This window comes from Tubulanus polymorphus, chromosome 11 (assembly GCF_964204645.1).
Source record: "Tubulanus polymorphus chromosome 11, tnTubPoly1.2, whole genome shotgun sequence".
NCBI classification, from domain to species: Eukaryota; Metazoa; Nemertea; class Palaeonemertea; order Tubulaniformes; family Tubulanidae; genus Tubulanus; species Tubulanus polymorphus.
In genome coordinates this window covers 5,828,344-5,849,517 of record NC_134035.1, presented here as the reverse complement: position 1 = coordinate 5,849,517, position 21,174 = coordinate 5,828,344, and the positions used below count along the sequence as shown (strand labels likewise).

The 21,174-nt window shown below is 38.5% G+C and overlaps 4 protein-coding genes across 4 annotated transcripts; 2 read left to right on the top strand and 2 right to left on the bottom strand.

Moving 5' to 3' along the window:
* The first annotated feature begins 987 nt into the window (after nt 1-987).
* LOC141912671 (solute carrier family 22 member 21-like) lies at nt 988-4,463 on the top strand. Its single transcript, XM_074804000.1, has 11 exons — nt 988-1,179; nt 1,938-2,137; nt 2,212-2,442; nt 2,545-2,741; nt 2,823-2,968; nt 3,054-3,210; nt 3,389-3,523; nt 3,614-3,699; nt 3,804-3,921; nt 3,996-4,068; nt 4,143-4,463. The coding sequence occupies exons 1-11, from the start codon at nt 1,056-1,058 to the stop codon at nt 4,329-4,331; spliced, it is 1,656 nt and encodes a 551-aa protein (XP_074660101.1). The 5' UTR covers nt 988-1,055; the 3' UTR covers nt 4,332-4,463.
* A 4,500-nt stretch (nt 4,464-8,963) lies between these two features.
* Nucleotides 8,964-9,488, bottom strand: LOC141912672 (solute carrier family 22 member 12-like). Its single transcript, XM_074804001.1, has 3 exons — nt 9,410-9,488; nt 9,247-9,319; nt 8,964-9,174 (listed from the first exon to the last, which is right to left on the bottom strand). The coding sequence occupies exons 2-3, from the start codon at nt 9,271-9,273 to the stop codon at nt 8,965-8,967; spliced, it is 237 nt and encodes a 78-aa protein (XP_074660102.1). The 5' UTR covers nt 9,274-9,319; nt 9,410-9,488; the 3' UTR covers nt 8,964.
* Nucleotides 9,489-10,239: 751 nt separating this feature from the next.
* On the bottom strand, nt 10,240-11,743 carry LOC141912950 (solute carrier family 22 member 7-like). The gene is made up of 5 exons (XM_074804386.1): nt 11,620-11,743; nt 11,091-11,290; nt 10,868-11,005; nt 10,490-10,686; nt 10,240-10,402 (listed from the first exon to the last, which is right to left on the bottom strand). Exons 1-5 carry the CDS (start codon nt 11,741-11,743, stop codon nt 10,240-10,242), a joined length of 822 nt encoding a protein of 273 aa, XP_074660487.1.
* A 3,871-nt stretch (nt 11,744-15,614) lies between these two features.
* LOC141912677 (organic cation/carnitine transporter 2-like) lies at nt 15,615-20,914 on the top strand. The gene is made up of 11 exons (XM_074804006.1): nt 15,615-15,775; nt 17,083-17,282; nt 17,827-18,057; nt 18,637-18,833; nt 18,902-19,053; nt 19,186-19,342; nt 19,432-19,566; nt 19,644-19,729; nt 20,294-20,411; nt 20,489-20,561; nt 20,639-20,914. The coding sequence occupies exons 1-11, from the start codon at nt 15,652-15,654 to the stop codon at nt 20,828-20,830; spliced, it is 1,665 nt and encodes a 554-aa protein (XP_074660107.1). The 5' UTR covers nt 15,615-15,651; the 3' UTR covers nt 20,831-20,914.
* Nucleotides 20,915-21,174: the final 260 nt, after the last annotated feature.

Below are 21,174 nucleotides of genomic sequence, written 5' to 3'. Positions count from 1 at the left end.
GTTTGCTATTCCAAGGTAACAATTACATGTACTACTATTCATCACTGAGTATGTTTTCAATTCGGAAAATGTCTCCTACACCGTAGATTCCCGCCCAGCCTGAACTCTTTTATCGTATATATTCGGATGACTTCGTGCGTGCAGATATAGACGTAATTTTACTTTTCTTCAGTACACGGACGAGGGCATCGTACCCAGCATTATGGGTTTGAAACGTCACGCGCCACGGGGAAACATTAGATCATTCCCTTGCTCCAAATTATACATAATTTTTCGAGCTCCAGAACAGAACTAAATCCATGGAAATATACAGGATACATAGTCCTGCACAATATGTTAACATAAACTGCACGTTTTTTTATGCATATTTCTATCGTTTGAATTAAATGATTTACTTAATTTGTGAATGGTTAGGTTTACGTGAAAAATTGGGGTAAATACACAAATGTGTTCCTGAAAACGTTATAGGGATAATCTGATGCATTGTCAGTGTAGCTGATCTATCTCACCAACTGATGATAATCAAAGAGTATTACAAAGTGTTAATATGAAATACATTTAGATAAATTTTATACATGTTTTGAAAAACTGAAAAAATTGCATCCGATAAATAGCGTTTTTAGATAGATCCCTTTTGAAATATCAGCAAATGTGAGATCAATTGGGATTATCTGATAGAAATAAAACTCCGTGAAATGCTATATACAAGAAGATGCAAAGAAAAATTAACGTATTTCGAATTAGAAATGCACCGACACACAGCGAACCCAAACATAATGAAAACAAACCGAACATTATCATACAATTATCCAATCTGAATTAAAAAGTTACTTGATAATTGAGAATTATGGAACTGGGTCATGTAGGTGATCTAGCACCTGATACATTTATTCACATATTTTACATTGTATTACCACAAATACCATGTGACAAAATCCTCCGCGTTAAAACAAAATATCTCTATACCATTTCATTTTCCCATTCGCAGTTAGATTTATCGTGAAGCCTGCAGTGCTCAAGTGCAGACATATAGCTGAGTGGGATTACTACTAGCGATGGAAGTAGAGACTGTTTTAAAGGATTTAGGACGATACGGCAAATATCAAATATTTCAACTTTTCATCATCGAAGTAGTGAGCTTAGCTTCACCTTTTCCTTCGTTTGGTTTGCTATTCCAAGGTAACAATTACATGTACTACTCTGCATCACCGAGTATGTTTTCAATTCGGAAAATGTCTCCTCCACCGTAGATTCCCGCCCAGCCCGAAATCTTATCGTACTCTCATTTACGAGATTTCCATTAATCCATGTTATGGGACATAATCAGGACGCCAAAAACTAGTGCACACAGAGGGAGGTAGCCGTTATAAGCCCATGAATAGTTCAAAGCAAGAGTTACAGTAAGCGCTGTAACCTTGTCCAGTTTTATGCGTTGCAAATTGCATATCAATATACAAAGAAGATGTTCAATATTATGTGGTCGAATGTATATTTGAATCGGCAGAGTCAAAGAATGACTGTTGTTTCTATAAATAGAGTCGGTACAAAATAGAAAAATACACGTGCGACAGCCATAGTAAAATGGTGCAGCAGCTGCCGTGGGCCCAGCTTGTACACAACATTAAAAAACAAACAAGGGACGTAGAGTTTTAGTATCCAGTGCACAAGTATTATCTAGAATCATAATAAATCTACCGCTAGGACCACATCAAAAGGAAGATTTTACGCGCTGAAATAAAGAATTGGTTTTCTGGAGGCATTAAAACGGAAAATAGGTTTTAATCTGGTGTTTTCGTGTAGAATAAAAAAAAATGGTGAGGATTGAGTCTTGTATTTTTCTATCGAACCAACCACCATGGAAAATAGGAACCCCTAATAGGAATCTAATCAAATGAATCTGATTGAGTAAACGATTACATTTTGTATGAATCATTCAGGTTGGATTCCGGAACATCATTGCAAACTGTCTACGGTGAATCTAACAGTGAACCAGTCGATACCGTATACAAGTAGTGAGGATGGAGAAATTAAACTCGATCAGTGTCGACAATTCAAGTCAATTACAGATAATACCACAGTCGTCTGTCAAAACGGTTACTATTACCAGTCACACGGTTATTACACTCTTACCGAACAGGTCAGTCAGGTCACTCTGCGGAAATCGCTATGATCCAATCACCAGAGAAATATCATGATTTTCTTTATTTTCAGTTTTCGTGGGTTTGTGAATCCAGTCACATGAATCCTTTAATGATATCAATATATTTCGGGGGCGTTTTGACCGGAAGTATAGTGGTGCCACCATGGTCGGATTATTTCGGAAGGAAAATTCCGCTTATAGTCTGTTCGGTATTATGCGCCGTGACGATGTTTCTACCGGCCATATTCGTAGATCCAACATTTTTCGCTATCATTAGATTTTTTAACGGGATGTTTAGAGTGGTAAGATCATTTTATTGATGAACAACAGTATAATGGAATATATTTTCCCCATTCTATCGTACGAAAAGTTTTTCTACGATTGTCTTCTATATATCATTTTAGGGCGCAAGCTTAGTTGGTTATATTTTGGTTTGTGAATGGTTTCCTACCGATCAGCGTTCGTTCGCCAACACATTTCACATGCTCGCCTGGACAGTAGGAGGGGTTGTTACTGGAGTCTGCGGGTACTTATTCACTCACTGGAAATACCTGCAAATCATTGGGGGTATATTGTACAGTTTACCAATTATAGGAATCTGGTAAATGAAGACTTTTTGGTGTAAGTACCCATAATGCATACATGTTTTTAGTTCTGATGTATTTGTGTGTTTTTCGATAAGGTTTTACGATGAATCTGTAGCGTGGCTCGTCGCTAATTCCAGAACCGAAGAAGCGATTAGAATTTTGAGAAAAGCAGCGCAATTTAACAAACGCTCGCTTTCACCAGCTACCATTTCTGCCATTAGAAAAACCACAGATAAACAAAGTAAATCGACAAAAATACCCGATATTTCAACTCAATTCATTCGTGAAAACGGATCTTTTATAGGCCAACATAATGTTTCATTTAGATAAAAGCTCAGTTACAGACAGAGTTAAACTAGTGTTTAGAAATATGGTCGGCTGTTCTAAGGGAAGTGAAAACTCGGATAATGAAACGATTGGAATTTCACAGATTCTCAAACATCCAAAACTGCGTCTTAACACGATACTATCAGCTATTATCTGGTAAGTATCGGTATCGGTTCAATGCACATTCGTTCAAGATACGAATATACGTAGACATATATTTCACGTGTACTGACCTTCCGGCCGATTACACGATTCATTTTCTGAATAGTTCAGGCTAAATGGATGACGTATGGGTTTGGTTTTTCTCTACTAAAAATATTCTTTCTTTTTGCAGGTCTTTTACAAGTCTCACTTATTACGGGTTGACACTCAGTACGACAGTAATGGCCGGGGATCGATTTGCTAATTTTTTTCTGAGCACTGCTATTGAACTACCAAGTTACCTAGCGATGCATCTACTACTCTTATAGTGAGTTTCATTTAAAAGCCATCATTTATTGAAAAAGGCCTTTACATAACGTATCAGAATAAATCAGATGAACTATGAACTATTTTTCAGTATTGGAAGACGAGTATCGTTGATGCTGTTTTATGCTATAACCGGTCTAGTTTTAATAGCTGTGACGTTCTGTCCTGAACGTGTCGGTACGTGTAAAATATCTGTCTGGGATTCATCCTATGTCGAAACAGGTAACTAAATCTTTCACCAGAAAACTCCATATCATTCATATATTATCTTTCATTTCAAGGAGAAACGAATTTGGTTCCGTTAATTATGACGTTTAATACTGTTGGGAAATTTTGCTGCGCCGCTGCATTTGGTATTATTTACATCTATACCAGTGAACTTTACCCGACTAATTTCAGGTGAGATTATTTCCTTTAAGCAACTTGAAGACAGAATTATTTTCCCTTTAATCACTGTATTATCTATTTTACAGAAACCGCGCTTTGGGTATTGCATCCGCGTTTGCCCGAGTAGGTTCGATGACAGCACCATTCGCCGCTTATTTGGTAGGTTTTTAGCCGGTAAATTTTCAATCCTGTCACCTGTTTAACATTTCAATATTTCGATTGAATTGTTTCAGGCTCAATTTATATCTTGGTTGCCGGGCGTGATTCTCGGGTGTATTGGACTGGTTACCACTTTAGTAGTGTCCCCCTTACCGGAAACTAGAGGTGTACCGATGCCTCAAACTATCAGCGATATCGACAGACCTAAAAACAGCACGATAAACCCGACTGTCGATGAAAATCAACTCGAACAAATTACTTAGATTCAACCTTTGTCTAGAAATGGATCGATTATCACCACATGTGAATTGCTGAATATCGTTAATCAAATTTTAACAAATCGAATAGATGTTTGTATAGTACTGCTTTGTCGACCATGTATAGAATATACCTAATAAACTATCACAATTAAACGAAAAGTCGGATGCGTGTGTTTGTCATAACTAAGATAGGTGGATGGCTGAATAGATGGCATTATCATTGTAAGTTTCGTGGAACGACGCAGGTTATATGCATTTAATTCATTTTATCCTAGCACCAATAAATCATCAGTTGCATACACTAGATATTGACGTAGAATATGCCAAATGCCGTTGATAATGCTAAATGAAGTCGATAATGCCAACTCAAGTTGATAATGCCAAATCAAGTCGATTATGACGTCTAATGACTAATGCCATTTGAATAAAGAAGTTTCCAGTTTCTAGGCGCCATTTTTTGGCGGTCCCTCGAGGTCCCCATTGTTGCGATAATTTGCGCTCATTTTTAAAACATAAGTTTAGATTGAATGTCATATAGCTCTGCAGTCCCTTGCTCGATGAACTTATTATTTTTACACCACTTTTTAAAGGAAATGAAATGCAGATACTTGCTGGTGATTCTTGGATTTTTTTAACGCAACAGTTAAGAACAGTGACAATGTGAAACAAAGGACCGCATATCTTAACCGCGTGTTAAAGAAATCGCGATATTTATTAATTTTGAAATATCTAAGTATCTCTAAAAGCTTTATTTCCAATTTTTACAGAGATCAAAGATGGTTATTTGCAATTTGGGCCTGCGTTGGAATTCTTTAATTTGAGTTTGAGATTACGCGCCAAAGGGGTCTCCACTGCGCACCGCCATTCTCTAAATTCTAATCACTTCAAGTGTTGTTTTGTAAATATTTGGATATACGTATAATAGTTTTCCTCCATATACCATGGAAATGGTTGGAGTGTAAATAAAATCGTAATCGTAATCGTAATCGTAATCGTAATTTCACTGAACATTGAGATTTGCGACAATCCTGATATGCGCTGGGCCGCCAGAGAACGAAGAAGAAAGCTGAAATTTCTCTTCGGTTTTGGTGACTGGCTGAATTATCATTTTCTCAAAAACTAAATTCAAGAATGTGAAATAAACTAAACTAAAGAAACGAAATATTCATCAACATTATTATCACAACTGCGATGAGTCACGGTAATCCGAATCTGCGATGCTTCCAGGGAAGATATCATAGTTCATTTATCTTCTGTCTCAACTTCAGAAATTCGATTCTGCGGTTTCGTTTTTAATGGATAAAATGACAGTAAATCAGATGAATAGACAGAAGTTTTACCGGCATATAGCGCTACGGAGTAAGTATCACATCGTTCCGTATTCGTTTGAGTCAGCGTTTTACAAAAACCGAGTTGTCTTTCGTCGGAGATCTTCCAAATATGAGCAGATATCATCGCCCAACGTCTGTCGTCGTCGGGTTAGTGATCTGTTTTTCATTTTTTATTCACGCGAACCAGACGCTGGAGAAAGGTAAGTCTTTCCGCGAGGTCACTTTCAATTTCTTACGCTAAAATTCATCATTGTCGTCGTCGTCGTTCTTCGCGGACTAGAGGCACGTCTTCTCTGCACTCGTTTTTTTCTTCTTCAGATGCGGGAGTATTTGATTTGAACGTGCGCGAAATATCCGCGAAGATACTCAACGAAAATATGAAATGCCGTGAAAAATGTTTGCGGGCGTCTTATTGCGGACGGTCAAATGCAGTCTGTTCTTGCCATCACTCGTGTATTGCTATGGGTACATGTTGTGCGGACTATTATAATATTTGTTGGGTTGATAATCAAAACGCCCGCGAAAATATAAACATAACCGATATACCGGCGCAGTTGGTCAATTTTACCGAATGTATAGATTTTACGGTACCGTATTTCAATAACGGTTCATCGCAGCTAAATTTCTTCTCCGTTTCAAAATGCCCGTCGTCGTTTGCTACGTCCGACTACGATTCGAGAATTCTTAAGCGAAAATGTGAAGATACCGTACAAATAAACGGCAATTCGACCTTATCGGATCTCACGGGTTTCGCGCCAGTCACGTACAAAGGGATCATCTTTCGAAACTACTATTGTCTACGCTGTCACTTGAACGTCAGCTACGAATCAATAACAGTCGTAAAATTGGATTTCACGGCACCGCCCAGATCGTCTATCGGAATTCCCGTCAACAGACTCGACGAAGAGTTGCTCGACAAGTTATACAAAGAACATTTCGAAATTCAGTTCGATCTACGTAAGTTATACATCAATCGCTGCTATCGAACGAAATTCCAAAAGTGGAATCTCGGCTGCAAGAACGACGCTTTGCACGACGAACTGTGCTACACCTACACCGAACCCGTGAATCTCATCAATAATAAGTCGATTTTGTTCCGGAATGTCCATTGCGCTTTGTGTAACGGCTTCAACGTAAGCGACGTAAAATGCAGTTTTTATTCGGCGTCGAACAATTACAGGCGACCGGTTTTATCGGTGATGTTCGACCTGTCTAGATCGATCATTACAGAAGCGCGCTTAGTCGACTCGAAAACGTCGGAGACCATAAACAAGTTTCCTAAATGCCAAATCGAAGGAGAAGTTTACAACGCGGTAACCGGACGATGTATGAACCTATCGAAATACGCGGCCGAGTTCCCCGAAGCAGAAGTTCATCGACCTCTTTTCATAAAGTTAAACGTCTCTTTTAGATGTAAAGTATTTCGGTCTCCGTTAGTTCTATTAGCGAGTATCATTACCTTACCGGCAGCTGCTAGATTTACCCTCACCGTTAAACAGGGATCTGTGTATTCGCTTTCGACTTCGAGAATGAATACTACGTCGCATTTAACCGAACGAGAAGTCGTCCGTAAAATCGTCGATCTTTTCAACGCATCCGACGATAATTGCCAACTGGTCGATTCGTCGTTGAGATTACAGGTGAGGAACGCTCCGGATTTTCCTCCGAATAATTGCCCGAAACGGACGACTGTTTACGAGTTGGTAAATCAACAGGGGGTAGAATACGTGAAGGCACTCGGCGGTAATAACGAGGCGTCGACGCGAGTGTGGACACCGATTCGAGCATCCGCCGGGGTGTATGTTAACTACGTCATCGACAGAAATCTGTCGAAAAACGATATCGTTATTTGCGACGAACGGTCGAAATGCCGCGACGAGAAAGTATTCGGCGTTGAACAACTCGACATCGATTCGAATCGGTCGTCATTTTCTCTCAATACGGAGTCGGGCATCGACCTCGTGCTGACGAAAAGTCAGTTTCGAATCAACGGTAATTGGGTAGTCGTTTGTTTCGACGATTTTTTCACCGACGTTATAAAAACAGACGTCGAGGAGATTGTTACCGTAATCACCAGTTCTTTTTCGATGCTAGGCCTTTTAGCGCTTCTGATAACGTTTTCCCTATTTCAGTCTCTACGGACGGTGCCCGGACTTACGCTGATGCATTTAGCAGGTTCGATGTTTCTGGCTATTCTGATTTTCAACACGGCAGTTTTTCACCCGGTTATTCTAGCTGACCCGTATCTCTGCACAGTCGTCGGCATGTTCGCTCACTATTTATGGGTCGTCGTATTTCTGTGGACGAATGTCATCAGTTACGATAGTTTTCTCACGTTCACCAGCTCGACGATCATTCCTAATTCCGCGCGACTGGTCAGCTATCGTCGCTATTGCGTCTACGCCTGGTGTCTTCCGTTACTGATCGTAGGGCCTTGCGGTGCCGTCTCCGTCTGGTTCCCGGAATCGGGTTTCAAATATTTCGATATACACACGTGTTGGATCTCCGACGTAACGCAGCTGATCGCCACGTACCTGGTCCCGATCGCCACGATTTGTTTCGTGAACCTGATATTCTTTGCGATCACGCTCAATGCCATACGAAAGACGAAAACAAGCACGGTTATAGTGGCGACACCTGTACGGGCTGACAAAAGTTACTTATTAGTGGCTAAACTTTCCTTGATTATGGGCCTCAGTTGGTATCTTGGTTTCCTCGCGAGCTACGGCTCAATTTACGCGCTGAAGATTATTTACACTGTCGTCAACGGTTCGCAGGGTTCGCTCATATTTTTCTGTTTCGTCTTGCGGCCGAAAGTGTATCGTTTATACCGTCGACGAATTCTATGTCTGAAAACTGAACACAACTAGAAACGTGCGTTAGAAATGGGAGAAAATAAGTATTGTTTTTTTTTTTGTTGGAAATGACCAAATCGCGATGGAAATTTTTATGAAATGATAATTTCGACTTATTACACTTTTTGTATCACTCGCAAAAATCACTACAAAGCAAGGAACTCGGTTTTTCACAACTATTTGAAGACACTAAATCACTGAATCCGAAAAAAACTTCTAGAAAGAAAGAATCTCAGATAGTTTGCGTAAAAAAAATTCAAAATATACTTTTTACACAACAACAAATATTCAATTAAAATCTATGTTCCACAATGGCCAACAGATCGGATTAGTCTTCAAAACCCATGCTACATTAAGACGTTGCAATGAAAAAGTAAAACGATATATGTGTATAAATGTATAATTTATTATCTTATCTGAGCATAGAAATATGAACTAAGAGCATGCAATTCATAGGGTAACTTCCGATTTAATTTGATCAACGATTGGTTTAAGTTGCTCTTCATCGAAAGTCGGTTTTATCAAGTTGTTGTGGTCGATATCGCTGATAGTTTGAGGCATCGGCACACCTCTAGTTTCCGGTAAGGGTAACATCAGTAAAGCGGTAACCAGTCCAATACACCCGAAAATCACGCCCGGTAACCAAGATATAAATTGAGCCTGAAACAATTCGATCGTAATGTTAATGTCAAACAAGTGGCAGGATTGAAAATGCACGAAATAAAAACCTACCAAATAAGCGGCGAATGGTGCTGTCATCGAACCTACTCGGGAAAACGCCGATGCTATACCTACCGCACGGTTTCTATTAAATATTAGAAAAATATCGCTAATTTATTCCCAACTTTTATGAACAAAAAACTAAAAAACATATACAATTTGCTGACACTAGTACCTGAAGTTAGTCGGGTAAAGTTCACTGGTATGGATGTAAATGATACCAAAAGCCGCGGCGCAGCAGAATTTTCCAAAAGTATTAAACGTCATAATTAACGGAACCAAATTCGTCCCTCCTAGAGATAGATATAAATAACTCAAGATTCAGAGACGTTTTATGATGAGATATTCTCGGGAAACATACAGATATACATGTAAATACAAACCGGCATTCATAGGACAGAACGTCACAGCTATCAAAACTAGACCGGTCAAAGCATAAAGCAACATCAACGATACTCGTCTTCCAATACTGAAAAATATCGTTCATATTTCATCTGATTTATTTTGATATGTTGCGAAAAGGACTTTTTCAATTTTGGCTTTTGAATAAAACTCACTATAAGAGTAGTAAATGCATCGCAAGGTAACTCGGTAACTCAATAGCAGCGCTCAGAAAATAATTAGCAAATCGACCTCCAGCCATTACTGTCGTACTGAGTGTCAACCCGTAATAAGTGAGACTTGTAAAACACCTAGAAAACGGGAAAAGGTTTAAGATTTCAAAATCAAAACATTTGCCCACACTTAATATTATATACAGGTATAATACGTACCAGATAATAGCTTCAAGTATCGTGTATAGACGCAGTTTTGGATGTTTGAGAATCTGTAAAATTCCAATCGTTTCGTTATCCGAATCTTCACTTCCCTTAGAACAGCCGACCATATTTTCAAACACTAGCTTGACTCTATCCACAACCGAGCTTTTATCTGAATTTGATATATAAATAATTACCGATAGAATTATGAATGATTTTACATTTTACTTAATGAAATCTTGAGAGTTCATAGCTCACCTGGTTTAGTGGATTCTGTGGTTTTTCTAATGGCAGAAATGGTGGCTGGTGAAAGCGAGCGTTTGTTAAATTTCGCTGCCTTTCTCAAAATTCTGATCGCTTCTTCGGTTCTGGAATTAGCGACGAGCCACGCTACAGATTCATCGTAAAACCTAATTACAAAAAACACACTCATATTTTAGAAACGTCTTTAGGGTCTTTTTTATAAATCCATTACAACTCATTTTCTATCTAATTACCAGATTCCTATAATCGGGACGCAATAGAGCAAACCACTGAAAATGAGCATATATTTCCATTGAGTGAAAAAGTAGCCGCAAATTCCAGTAACAACCATTCCTGTCGACCAGGCGAGCATGTGAAATGCGTTAGCGAACGAACGCTGGTCGGTTGGGAACCACTCACAAACCAAACAATAGCTACACAGTGAAGCACTCTACAAGAGATTTACGAGAATAACTTGAAAGCTGTTGCCATTTCTAGATTCGGCATAAATAAATTCATTCATTCCACCAATAAATTACCAGAGAGAAAAGACCAGCAAAAAACCTCATGATCGCAAAGAATGTTTGATCGACGAAAATAACGGGCAAAATCAGCGATACAGCGCACAATACCGAACAGACTATAAGCGGCTTCTTCCGCCCGAAATAATCTGACCAAGGCGGCACCACTATGCTCCCGGTCATAAACCCGCCAAAAAATATCGTCATCATCAAAGCGTTCATGTGACTTGATTCACAAACCCACGAAAACTGAAAATAGATAAAATCATAAAATCATCAATTTTTCTGGTGATTTTATTAGATCATAGGGATTTCTGCAGACTGACTGACTGACCTGTTCGGTAAGAGTGTAATAACCATGTGACCGGTAATAGTAACCGTTTTGACAGACGACTGTGGTATTATCTGTAATTGACTTGAATTGTCGACACTGATCGAGTTTAATTTCTCCATCCTCACTAGTTGTATACGGTATCGACTGGTTCACTGTTTGATTCACCGTAGACAGTTTACAATGATGTTCCGGAATCCATGCTGAATTTGAAAATATGGCATCCATTACGTATTTTTCTATCATGCTATCATTATTTATCTTGATTTGTCTGCCATTGTTTTTACATCATATATTCAAATGATAAATTAGTGATGGGTTTAAAAAAACTCATTATTTACGGATTAAAAATGTTAAAAATCAATAATTCATTGAATCAAAAAATATATCAGAAAGCACGAAGTTCCGAGCTCACCGTAGAGATCATCGTCAGGTGTAAATGCACTGTATTGTGCTATGGGGGTCGAGTTATGAAAAACTTGAAATTAAGAAGAAACGAATATCTATTGAAATGATGAAGAAATAGCATTACCTTGAAATATAGGACCGAGCGTGGGAAGTGCTGACGCCAAAGTCACTATTTCAACCATAAACAACTGAAATATCTGATATCTTCCGTATCTCCCTAAATCCGTCAAAGCGGTTTCAACTTCCATCGTGCTGCAAACAAACTGTACTGGCGCGAACCGCTATTTTTCTGGTAAAGCTTAACACGTTCCGATCGGTAGATAAAACCGCTATTGAATCGTAGGGTACACTCGTACCTGCGGAAACAAACGAAATTCTTAAATCTCGATGTATAATCACAATGTTTGAGCTCACTATTAAAACTTACGCAGCGTAGGGTTTTGGTATTAGGCCGGCAGTGAGATGTCAAGGAAATAGGTTCACTACAGTTGTTGATGTTGACGAAATGAAAGTTTTCCCCACAATGCAAATAATACGACAATACTTATGATATATGACCGAGAAATTGGTTCAAACAAAGAAAAAACGAGTTTTTCTCGGTGAACTGTCAAAAGTTCACTTACCTAACTTCGTTGAGACTTGAATTGAACATGTATGTACTAAAAAGGGACACTGCACGCGTTTAGTCGAGTTTCCGAGTGACGTGAAACGTGTACGAATCCGTTAAAACCAAGAGGACATTTTCACGCTTCTTTCATTCAGCAGTATACGTACATGTATTTCAATGTCTTTATTGTAAATGGCACATGTGTGCGTTATTCCACTATAAAATGGTAACACGTGAAACGTTGTAACTCCCTGTATATACCCGCAGACCATGTCATGGCAACAAAATATATTTGAACAAAATAATGGATTTACACCAAAATGCCTACATTTACTACGGGGCTCCTCCAGCCGTCGTTGATATTAATGATGATATTGGGAAGTAGCTGCAAGGTGATACTATGATGGAAAATGTGTTATGATCTAAAATGCCGCATCTCGACGATAAGAAAGGTCATGCGGCCTTGAAACCTTATATACATCGGCTACGTGTTTTCATTTTTAAGTCCAACAGGGCGGATTCAGGGCACATAGCCCATACTGCGGAATAAATTTCGAGTGGCCTTCGAAATTTTGCCGACCATATTTGCCGACGATACTTTTCACCACCTACTAATCTCAAAAAGCCTCTAAATGCCATGAAATTATCTTAGAATTTCAAAATTTTCGCAAACAAACACAGGTATAGGTTCATTCAATGAGTTCATTCCAGTCGACCACAGGTTTTATATTCATATCTGAGATAAAATCGTACATAAGGCATTCGACTGACGGCTAATGCATGTACCTAAAAGCTTGATTGTAACGCCAAACGCCAATTATACGGTTGTAGTAACTGGCGAACTGTTGATCTCAGCATTCGAGAGTTAATGAGCAAAACCCACAGTGATTTAACAATCTATTCTGACAGTTTCGAAGTTTTGACACATCATCGGAGAAATGAAAGTGGATTGTAATGCATACACACCTCCTATCGGGAAAATCAACACAAGTAATTATATACGTACAAGTCTAGTCCAGTAAATCATTGACTGGACTGAACTTGTATATAATTACTCGTCAATTCACTATGCACAAGCGTAGACACGACCTCGATTATAGAAATACGTAAACAGAAAATTATAGAGCAAAAACGAACTTTCGTTTTTGCTTTATAATTGATCCATGATTTTTCGTTTCTGCGCCCTAGCAATAACGAAAAATCATGGAGCAATTTTGTTTTTGCTATATCATAATATTTCGTTTTTGCGCGGTAGAATTCGTTTTTGCTAGGGCCCAAAAACGAAAAGTTCGTTTTTGCGCTATAAAGTCATGTAAAACGTGTTGCATGTGGCCCTATCAGCCACCACAATACATTACAATTACAATTTACAATTACAATTTAGTTTATTTACTCCACAATTATACAATTGCACAGAGCACAAAATTAATTTACAATAGACATTGCAACATTTAACATTAGAAATGTATTAAACATTTGCGTATATACAACGCCAGTTTTTTAAGGGTTTGGCAATTTGAGTTGAAAAAATCATACAACTTTACGTTATTGGGGAATCTCCAATAACGCTCCGGGATGTATCTAGCTTTAGATTCCTGGAAGTACGGGCAGACGAGTAAAAAGTGATATTCATCCCCACCGCCACTAAATCACACTTTTGGCACAGCCTATTGGCACGGGCAATTCCACGCCACCGCCCAACTTCCACCGGTAGCCTGTGAGCTGAGCATCTAAATCTACATAAAGTTAACCGGTCCCTAGGAGATAATTGAGCTAGATACTTTTCCATTTCGAAACGGCATTTGATTGTTAAATACGTAATAGCCATAGTGGAATCAGTAAGTTTTGCATGCCAGACTTGCATAAACTGATCCTGCAATCTCTGTTTAAGAATCAGACTCAAGTAATTCACGTTTGGAATATTTTGATTTTCCCAAATATATCCGAGCCCATTTCGGAGCAAAATGTTCTTCACAGAATCCATCCAAGAGTAAGCTTGACCATCAATATAGCTATTATAAACACAACTGTAAACCTTCGACGATAATTTATCATCAGTTATTAATTTTGCCCAAAAATTTACGATTCTAAGCTGCACGTAAACTTCGAGAGGAAAACGACCAAGTTCTCCATAGACAAATGAGCTATTAGTAGATTTCTTTAACTTGAGTAAATATTTAAAAAATTTAAGCTACACGCACTCAAGAACTCGGAGATTTTCGTAACCCCAAATTTCACATCCAAATAATAGAATTGGTAATACCATGCTATCATATAACTTTAAGCTAACATCAACGTCGAGTGAATATTCGCTAACCTTTTTTAAAACAGAGAACATAGCCCGCTGCGCTTGGTTTGCTAACGCTTTTCGGCACTGAGCAAAAGACCCGGTATGGGAGAATAGTATACCCAAATACTTATAGTTATATACTAACTCCAACACTCGACCGTTTATATTAAACTCCGGAGGGTTTCGGAGTCTTCGTTTCGAGAATATCATTACTTTTGTTTTTTCGCAATTTATTTGTAACTTCCAATCTTTACAATAAACATGCAAGTTGTCAATCAATTTCTGAAGACCCTGTGGACTCTCGCTCATAAGTACTGTATCGTCTGCGTACATAAGGATCATCAATTTGACCCATGCATCATTACGCATGCGCAGATTTATGGAGGGAAATTTTGAGCATCTTAATAGCCAGATCATTTAAAAATATTGAAAAGAGCACGGGGGACACATTTTCTCCCTGTCTGACACCCATAAAACTTTCAAAGGCATCTGTTTTACTATCATTAGAAAATACACATGACTTGATGCCCTGGTACATGCTATATATTACATTTAGAACTTTGCCCGTAACACCACTATTGATCATCTTATGCCACAAAGCCTTACAAGTACGTCACTCGCTATATACATCATGCATCGCGTAATGAAAATAACAAGAGTTGATGAGAGGAGAAACAAGCGCAGTGTTTTCCCTGATTGATAATTTTTTCTATATTTCAATAAAAAATGCCGCATTCATGGAAATGTGTGCACCACTTACAGTAATTTCAGCAGACGCCAGATCCCCAATCTATTTTCAAACACGCCCAGCAAGTTTATGGGTTTTTATTTTTTAAGTTCTTTTGACAACTACTAGTCCTGACCAGTTGGATGTTTTATGAAAGATCTGAAATCGCGCTTTTCTTTAGAAAAATTTATAACTGCAACTTATCTTAGCCATCCGTAAATTCTAAATCCGAATACACTCATTCGCCAACCGAATTATTATAGATTAATTATCTTATCAACTCATTCGTTTTTCAAAGAGTAACGTGTCAAGTCGACACTGAGATTACAATTTGCAGGAAAATCTAGTAAGAAGAAATATCATAACTATACATTAATCCTCATCTTTGATAACAACAGCTGGATGTTTAGAAAGAAACTAATTAATGATAATGCTTGGTTTGCGGTGTACTTAGCCTAAATGCGTTGTTCCGATAGACGCATTAGACGAGTCGGCGAGAGGTCACCAGTTGTTAGTTATACTGCGAAGCACGATGGAGGTGGAGGCCGCTCTGAAGGAGCTGGGACGATACGGCAGATATCAGATTTACCAATTGTTTCTGATCGAAATCGTCTCTTTAGCGTCGGCGTTCGGTTTGGTCGGTCTAGTATTTCAAGGTAATTTTCATCATCGAAATTTTAGATTCACAATTTCATTCTTTTAGATAATTCAACTATAAGTGAAATAACGCTATAGTCATTGAACACTGTGGTTCTAGTGCTTCCATCATCAGAGTGAGATTGATACATTATTTCTATCGATTGATATTTCACAAATCATTAACTTTTCTCCCGTTCATTTTGTTCTGCTGTTTCCTTTTTTATTACACCCGTAACATGATACATGCATCGCGGTATTAGAGTATACCGTAGCGCACTACCCGCTGAGGTATCTCAGGCATTTTTTCTTAGATTCTACATCTAGGGCCTGCGTGTGTTGGTATATAGAACATCATGCAATAAATTTCTAGGTCGTCGTTTATTCAGACACCGGTAGCATATTTAGATAAGAGTAAAGTTGATGGATGATCAGCAAATCATTTCATTGCATATATTTTACGAGTCTGTGTCTATGCGAACGACGTCGACTAAACAATATACAAGCCTATATCTTATATAGGAGAAGCGAGTTGTTTTGCGAGTTTGAAATTTTTTTTGTGCTCATAAAGTGCCGATGGGGAAAATACTCCGAATTTCTTTGGGTGAAGGTCAGTAAGATCGTTAAACTTGCAGTTAGTATTATTTGAGGAAATCGGCGTAAAAATAGCGCGCCGAGTTCGTAGTAAGAGCCATGAGGCTCACCTTTCAAGGACGCGATGCACAAGACTATCTTATAACGCACATTATAACAATAACAACGTCTAGGCACTTTCCACCGCAGATCAGAAGGCTGAAGTTCGAGATCGATGATAAATCATTTGGAATGACTTTTATCTAGTGGTCAGAACTCGGGTCGTTGAAGATAAAAGAATATCATACATTATCTTATAAACAGAATATTTGTTGTTACTGATGTATTTTAGATAACGCTTTGTTGAAAAACAAGCTTCCATCTGAACATGTTTTAACGTGTAACGGCAAAGACGGCGTTAAAAAGAGGATTTTACGCGATGAAATAAAAGATTGGTAATTTAAGCGGCATTAAAACGGAAAATCGGTTTAAATCTCGGGTCAGTTTTATAGACTGGTACCCTCTATTTAACCCAAGGCTAACTCAATCGATAATGAATTGAATTAGCCCCCGGGTAAAAGATAGTACCAGTCTATAAAACCGGGATCTGGTGTTCTCGTCTAGAAAAAAATAGTTAGGATTGAGCATTGAACTTTTTTTTATCGAATCAACCACCATAGAAAATACCCCTAATAGGAATCTAATTAGATGAATCTAATTGAGTGAACGATAACATTTTGTATGAATCATTCAGGTTGGATTCCGGAACATCATTGCAAACTGTCTACGGTGAATCAAACAGTGAACCAGTCGATACCGTATACAACTAGTGAGGATGGAGAAATTAAACTCGATCAGTGTCGACAATTCAAGTCAATTATAGATAATACCACAGTCGTCTGTCAAAACGGTTACTCTTATCAGTCACAGGGTTACTATACTCTTACACAACAGGTCAGTTCTTGAAGATACCAGAAATTTCTGAGCGTTTTTGGATGTAAATCATCTTTTTGTGCGAGCTGTTTCTGCGAATCTATGTTCTCTTTGAGAAGTGACTTTTTTGGAGAATTTTCTTCGTTTTTCGTAGTATAAACGAATTTTTTCGGGCAATTTTCAATTGCTACAGAATTTCGGCATGACACAACCGAAAATAACCATTCGAATTAATGAAAATAACCATAACCATAACAGAAGTCATATTTACATTGGATTTTTTTCTATTATGTATAGTTATTGTATACATAGGTGGCTCATATATTTCTCATAGTATCTGGGCTCGAAATCACTTTTCATGCTTGGAACAAATGAGTTAGAACTGTAAACGGTAAGCAGCTATATAGAAATGATAAATGATTTTATAGTCTTATCGTATTTAGGTGTAAAAAAGATACGCTGATATATGAATTTAATACAATATTGCAAACGCTTAGTTTTTGTGTTTGTGAATTCGAAATTATATAATCATAATTATCCTTAACGCTTTTTAGAACTTTTTCAGTTTTCGTGGGTTTGCGAATCCAGTCACATGAATGCTCTGATGATAGCGGTACATTTCGGGGGCTTTATGGCCGGAAGTATAGTGGTGCCCCCTTGGTCGGATTATTTTGGAAGGAAGAAGCCGCTTATAGTCTGTTCGTTATTATGCGCCGTGACGATGTTCCTACCGGCTATTTTCATCAATCAAACATTCTTCGCGATCATGAGATTTTTTAGCGGGATGTTTAACCTGGTAACTATACAACTCGATTATAAACATTGAGTAAATTCTGAAGAAATTCGTGCACCGTTCTAATCCTTCTCAAAGCTGGTATAGAAATTCAAAATGGTATAGAAAGTGTGTGTACCGCTAACCTTCTGTTAGTTTTCTTAATTCTATTGGGCGACTGGACATTAAAGGTCGTTTCTTTTAACTATTCAAGTCGTCCTCAGGCCCGTATTGAGAGGGGGTTACTGGTAACTCCCCATTTGATTTGGCTGATAGTGCCAGTTTTCTGAGATGTACTTATTTGATTCAAACCTCTTTACTTCTTTACCTTGGGCACACTTTCCACGAAATGGCACTTTCACATAGACACAGGGCACCTCGTTCACAAAAAGGGCATATTAGAGGGCACCCTTTCCACAAAAAGGGAACCTTCATTGACGCAAAAGGGCAGTTTTCATGCATAAGACGGTACCAGAAAGCGCCCTTTTATATCAAATAACCCCCGCTCTCTAAATCCTGCCTACGGGCCGGGTCCTGCGTTTACAATCGTTGATGAAATATTACTGTTATCAATTAAATTATTATTATTATCATTATTCACAGGGTGCATTTCTATGCGGTTTTGTTTTGGCGTGTGAATGGTTTCCGACTGATCAGCGTTCGTTTGCCAACGCATTTCACATGATCAGTTGGACAGTCGGACTGATCTTAACCGGAGTTTGCGGATACTTCTTCACCGACTGGAGATACATGCAAATCATAACCGGAATCGTCTATTCCGTCCCGATTATAGGAATCTGGTATGCTAATGAAACGTATTGCCAGAAAAATAGTCCCTGCTTCTTTGATATTACGTGTTTATCGGTAGGTTTTACGATGAATCTGTGGCGTGGCTCGTCGCTAATTCTAGATCAGAAGAGGCGATCAGAATTTTGAGAAAGGCCGCGAAATTTAACCAACGTTCGCTTTCACCAGCCGTCATTTCTGCCATAAGAAAAACCACAGAATCCACTAAACAAGGTGAGAAATAAGGCTTTTTTATTCATAAATGGAATATCTAAAATAAATAGATAAATCTCAAGTTTGCTCACACATCATATCGTTCGACAAAAAATTCATATTAGCACTCTCACGTCCTATCGTTATTTTCAGGCGTCTATTCGGCTAGGGACAAGATCAGATTGGCGTTTAGAAATATGGTTGGCTGTTCTAAGGGTAATGAAGATTTCAATAATGAAACGATTGGAATTCTCAAGATTCTCAAACATCCAAAACTGCGTCTATACACGATACTAGAATCTATCATATGGTAAGCCTACGCATTGAATTTAGCCCACTTCGGCCTCAATGGGTGACCGTGGTTTGTTTTTAAAGATCGTTCTCTGTTTTTTTTTCTAGGTCTTTTACGAGTTTATCGTATTACGGGTTAACAATGAGCACGACGGTTATGGCAGGAGGTCGATTTGCTAATTATTTCCTAGGCACAGCTATTGAATTACCGAGTTATATTGTGATGCACTTCGTGCTACAGTAGTAAGTTTAAGTCACCGAGAATAAGTCGGTATAAAATGTTCGTCAAATCATTTATGTGGTGACTATACGTATTTCAGTGTTGGAAGACGGGTTTTTCTTATATCACTTTACACTTTAAACGGGCTTGCGTTGATGGTCGTTACGTTCTGTCCAAACAGTGTCGGTAAGCTCATATACACATATACTTCTTAACTTCTGGGGCCAGTTGCACAGACGTGACCTAAGTCCAAAAGTGGTCTTAAATCTTAAGACTGGTCGTAAGTTGTTAGATTGGCAATAGAACTAAGTTGGTCTTAGACTGGTCTTAAGTAAGCCGACTATGCAACCGGCCCCTGGGCCCAGTTCCATAGTCATGGGTTAGACTTAAGACCAATTTAAGACCATCTTAATTCTACAAACGATCTAACAACTTAAGACCAGTCTTTAAATCTAAGACCATTTTTCGACTTAAGTCTCAACTGAGGAACCGGCCCCTGAAGTACATGATGAGTACCTAAACGGCTAAAGTTAAGTGATACGTTGTTTCTCATAATCGACCGGATCAATTTGTAAACCGCGTTGAAAATGTTGTAATCGGTTCATTTCTATAGCTGTCTGCTAGCTTGATCATGTTTTTAAGTGATGTACAGAGTAGATAAGTGGGTCAACTTTTAGACTCAGCCGAAATGAGGAGTCGGGTATCAATTCTATGCAGCCTCTATCTATTTCGTGATATTTCTTTTTGTAGGAGAGACGAACCTCGTTCCTTTGATCGTCACGTTGAATGCGTTGGGCCGGTGCTGCTGTGCCGTAGCGTTCGCTGTAACGTACATCCATACCAGCGAACTTTACCCGACTAACTTCAGGTATACAAGTGTGGTTGTACATATGGATTTAGATAGAGTTCAGTATTTCGCAATCTTCTTGTCTTTTTCTTTTACAGAAATCGTGCGATCGGAATCACATCGGCGTTTTCCCGAGTAGGTTCGATGACAGCACCATTCGCCGCTTATTTGGTAGGTTTTTATCTCGGTACATTTTCAATCCTGCCACTTGTTAAACATTTCAACATTACAATATTGAATTGTTTCAGGCTCAATTTATATCTTGGTTACCGGGCGTGATTCTCGGATGTATTGGACTGGTTACCGCTTTACTGTTGTTACCGTTACCGGAAACTAGAGGTGTACCGATGCCTCAAACTATCAGTGATATCGACCGTCCTAAAAACAAATCGACAAAACACCCGACTGTCGATGAATCTTTACTAAATGGAACCGTTTGAATCGATAGAAACTTTATCTGATTTATTAATTGTTTAGAAATATATCTTTAATTTCTAATAAATAAATGAGATTCATTGAAAAGCTCCAAAGTTACTACGCACACACAGTTTCGGTCATGCACATCATTACTCCTTGTGAAAGGTATGGCGTATTAGTTTCAACCTATAGTAACACTCTGGAACAAGTTCCATAGTTCAGAGTGAAGATTCGATTCGGAGCTAACCCACTGAAAATGACCTACCTTTAACTCAGAGTTAACTCGCACTAAAAACTAGAACTAAATCCTGACTTTAAAAACCTATGCCTGACCTTAATCCAACCTAACCCTTACCTTAAATCGTAT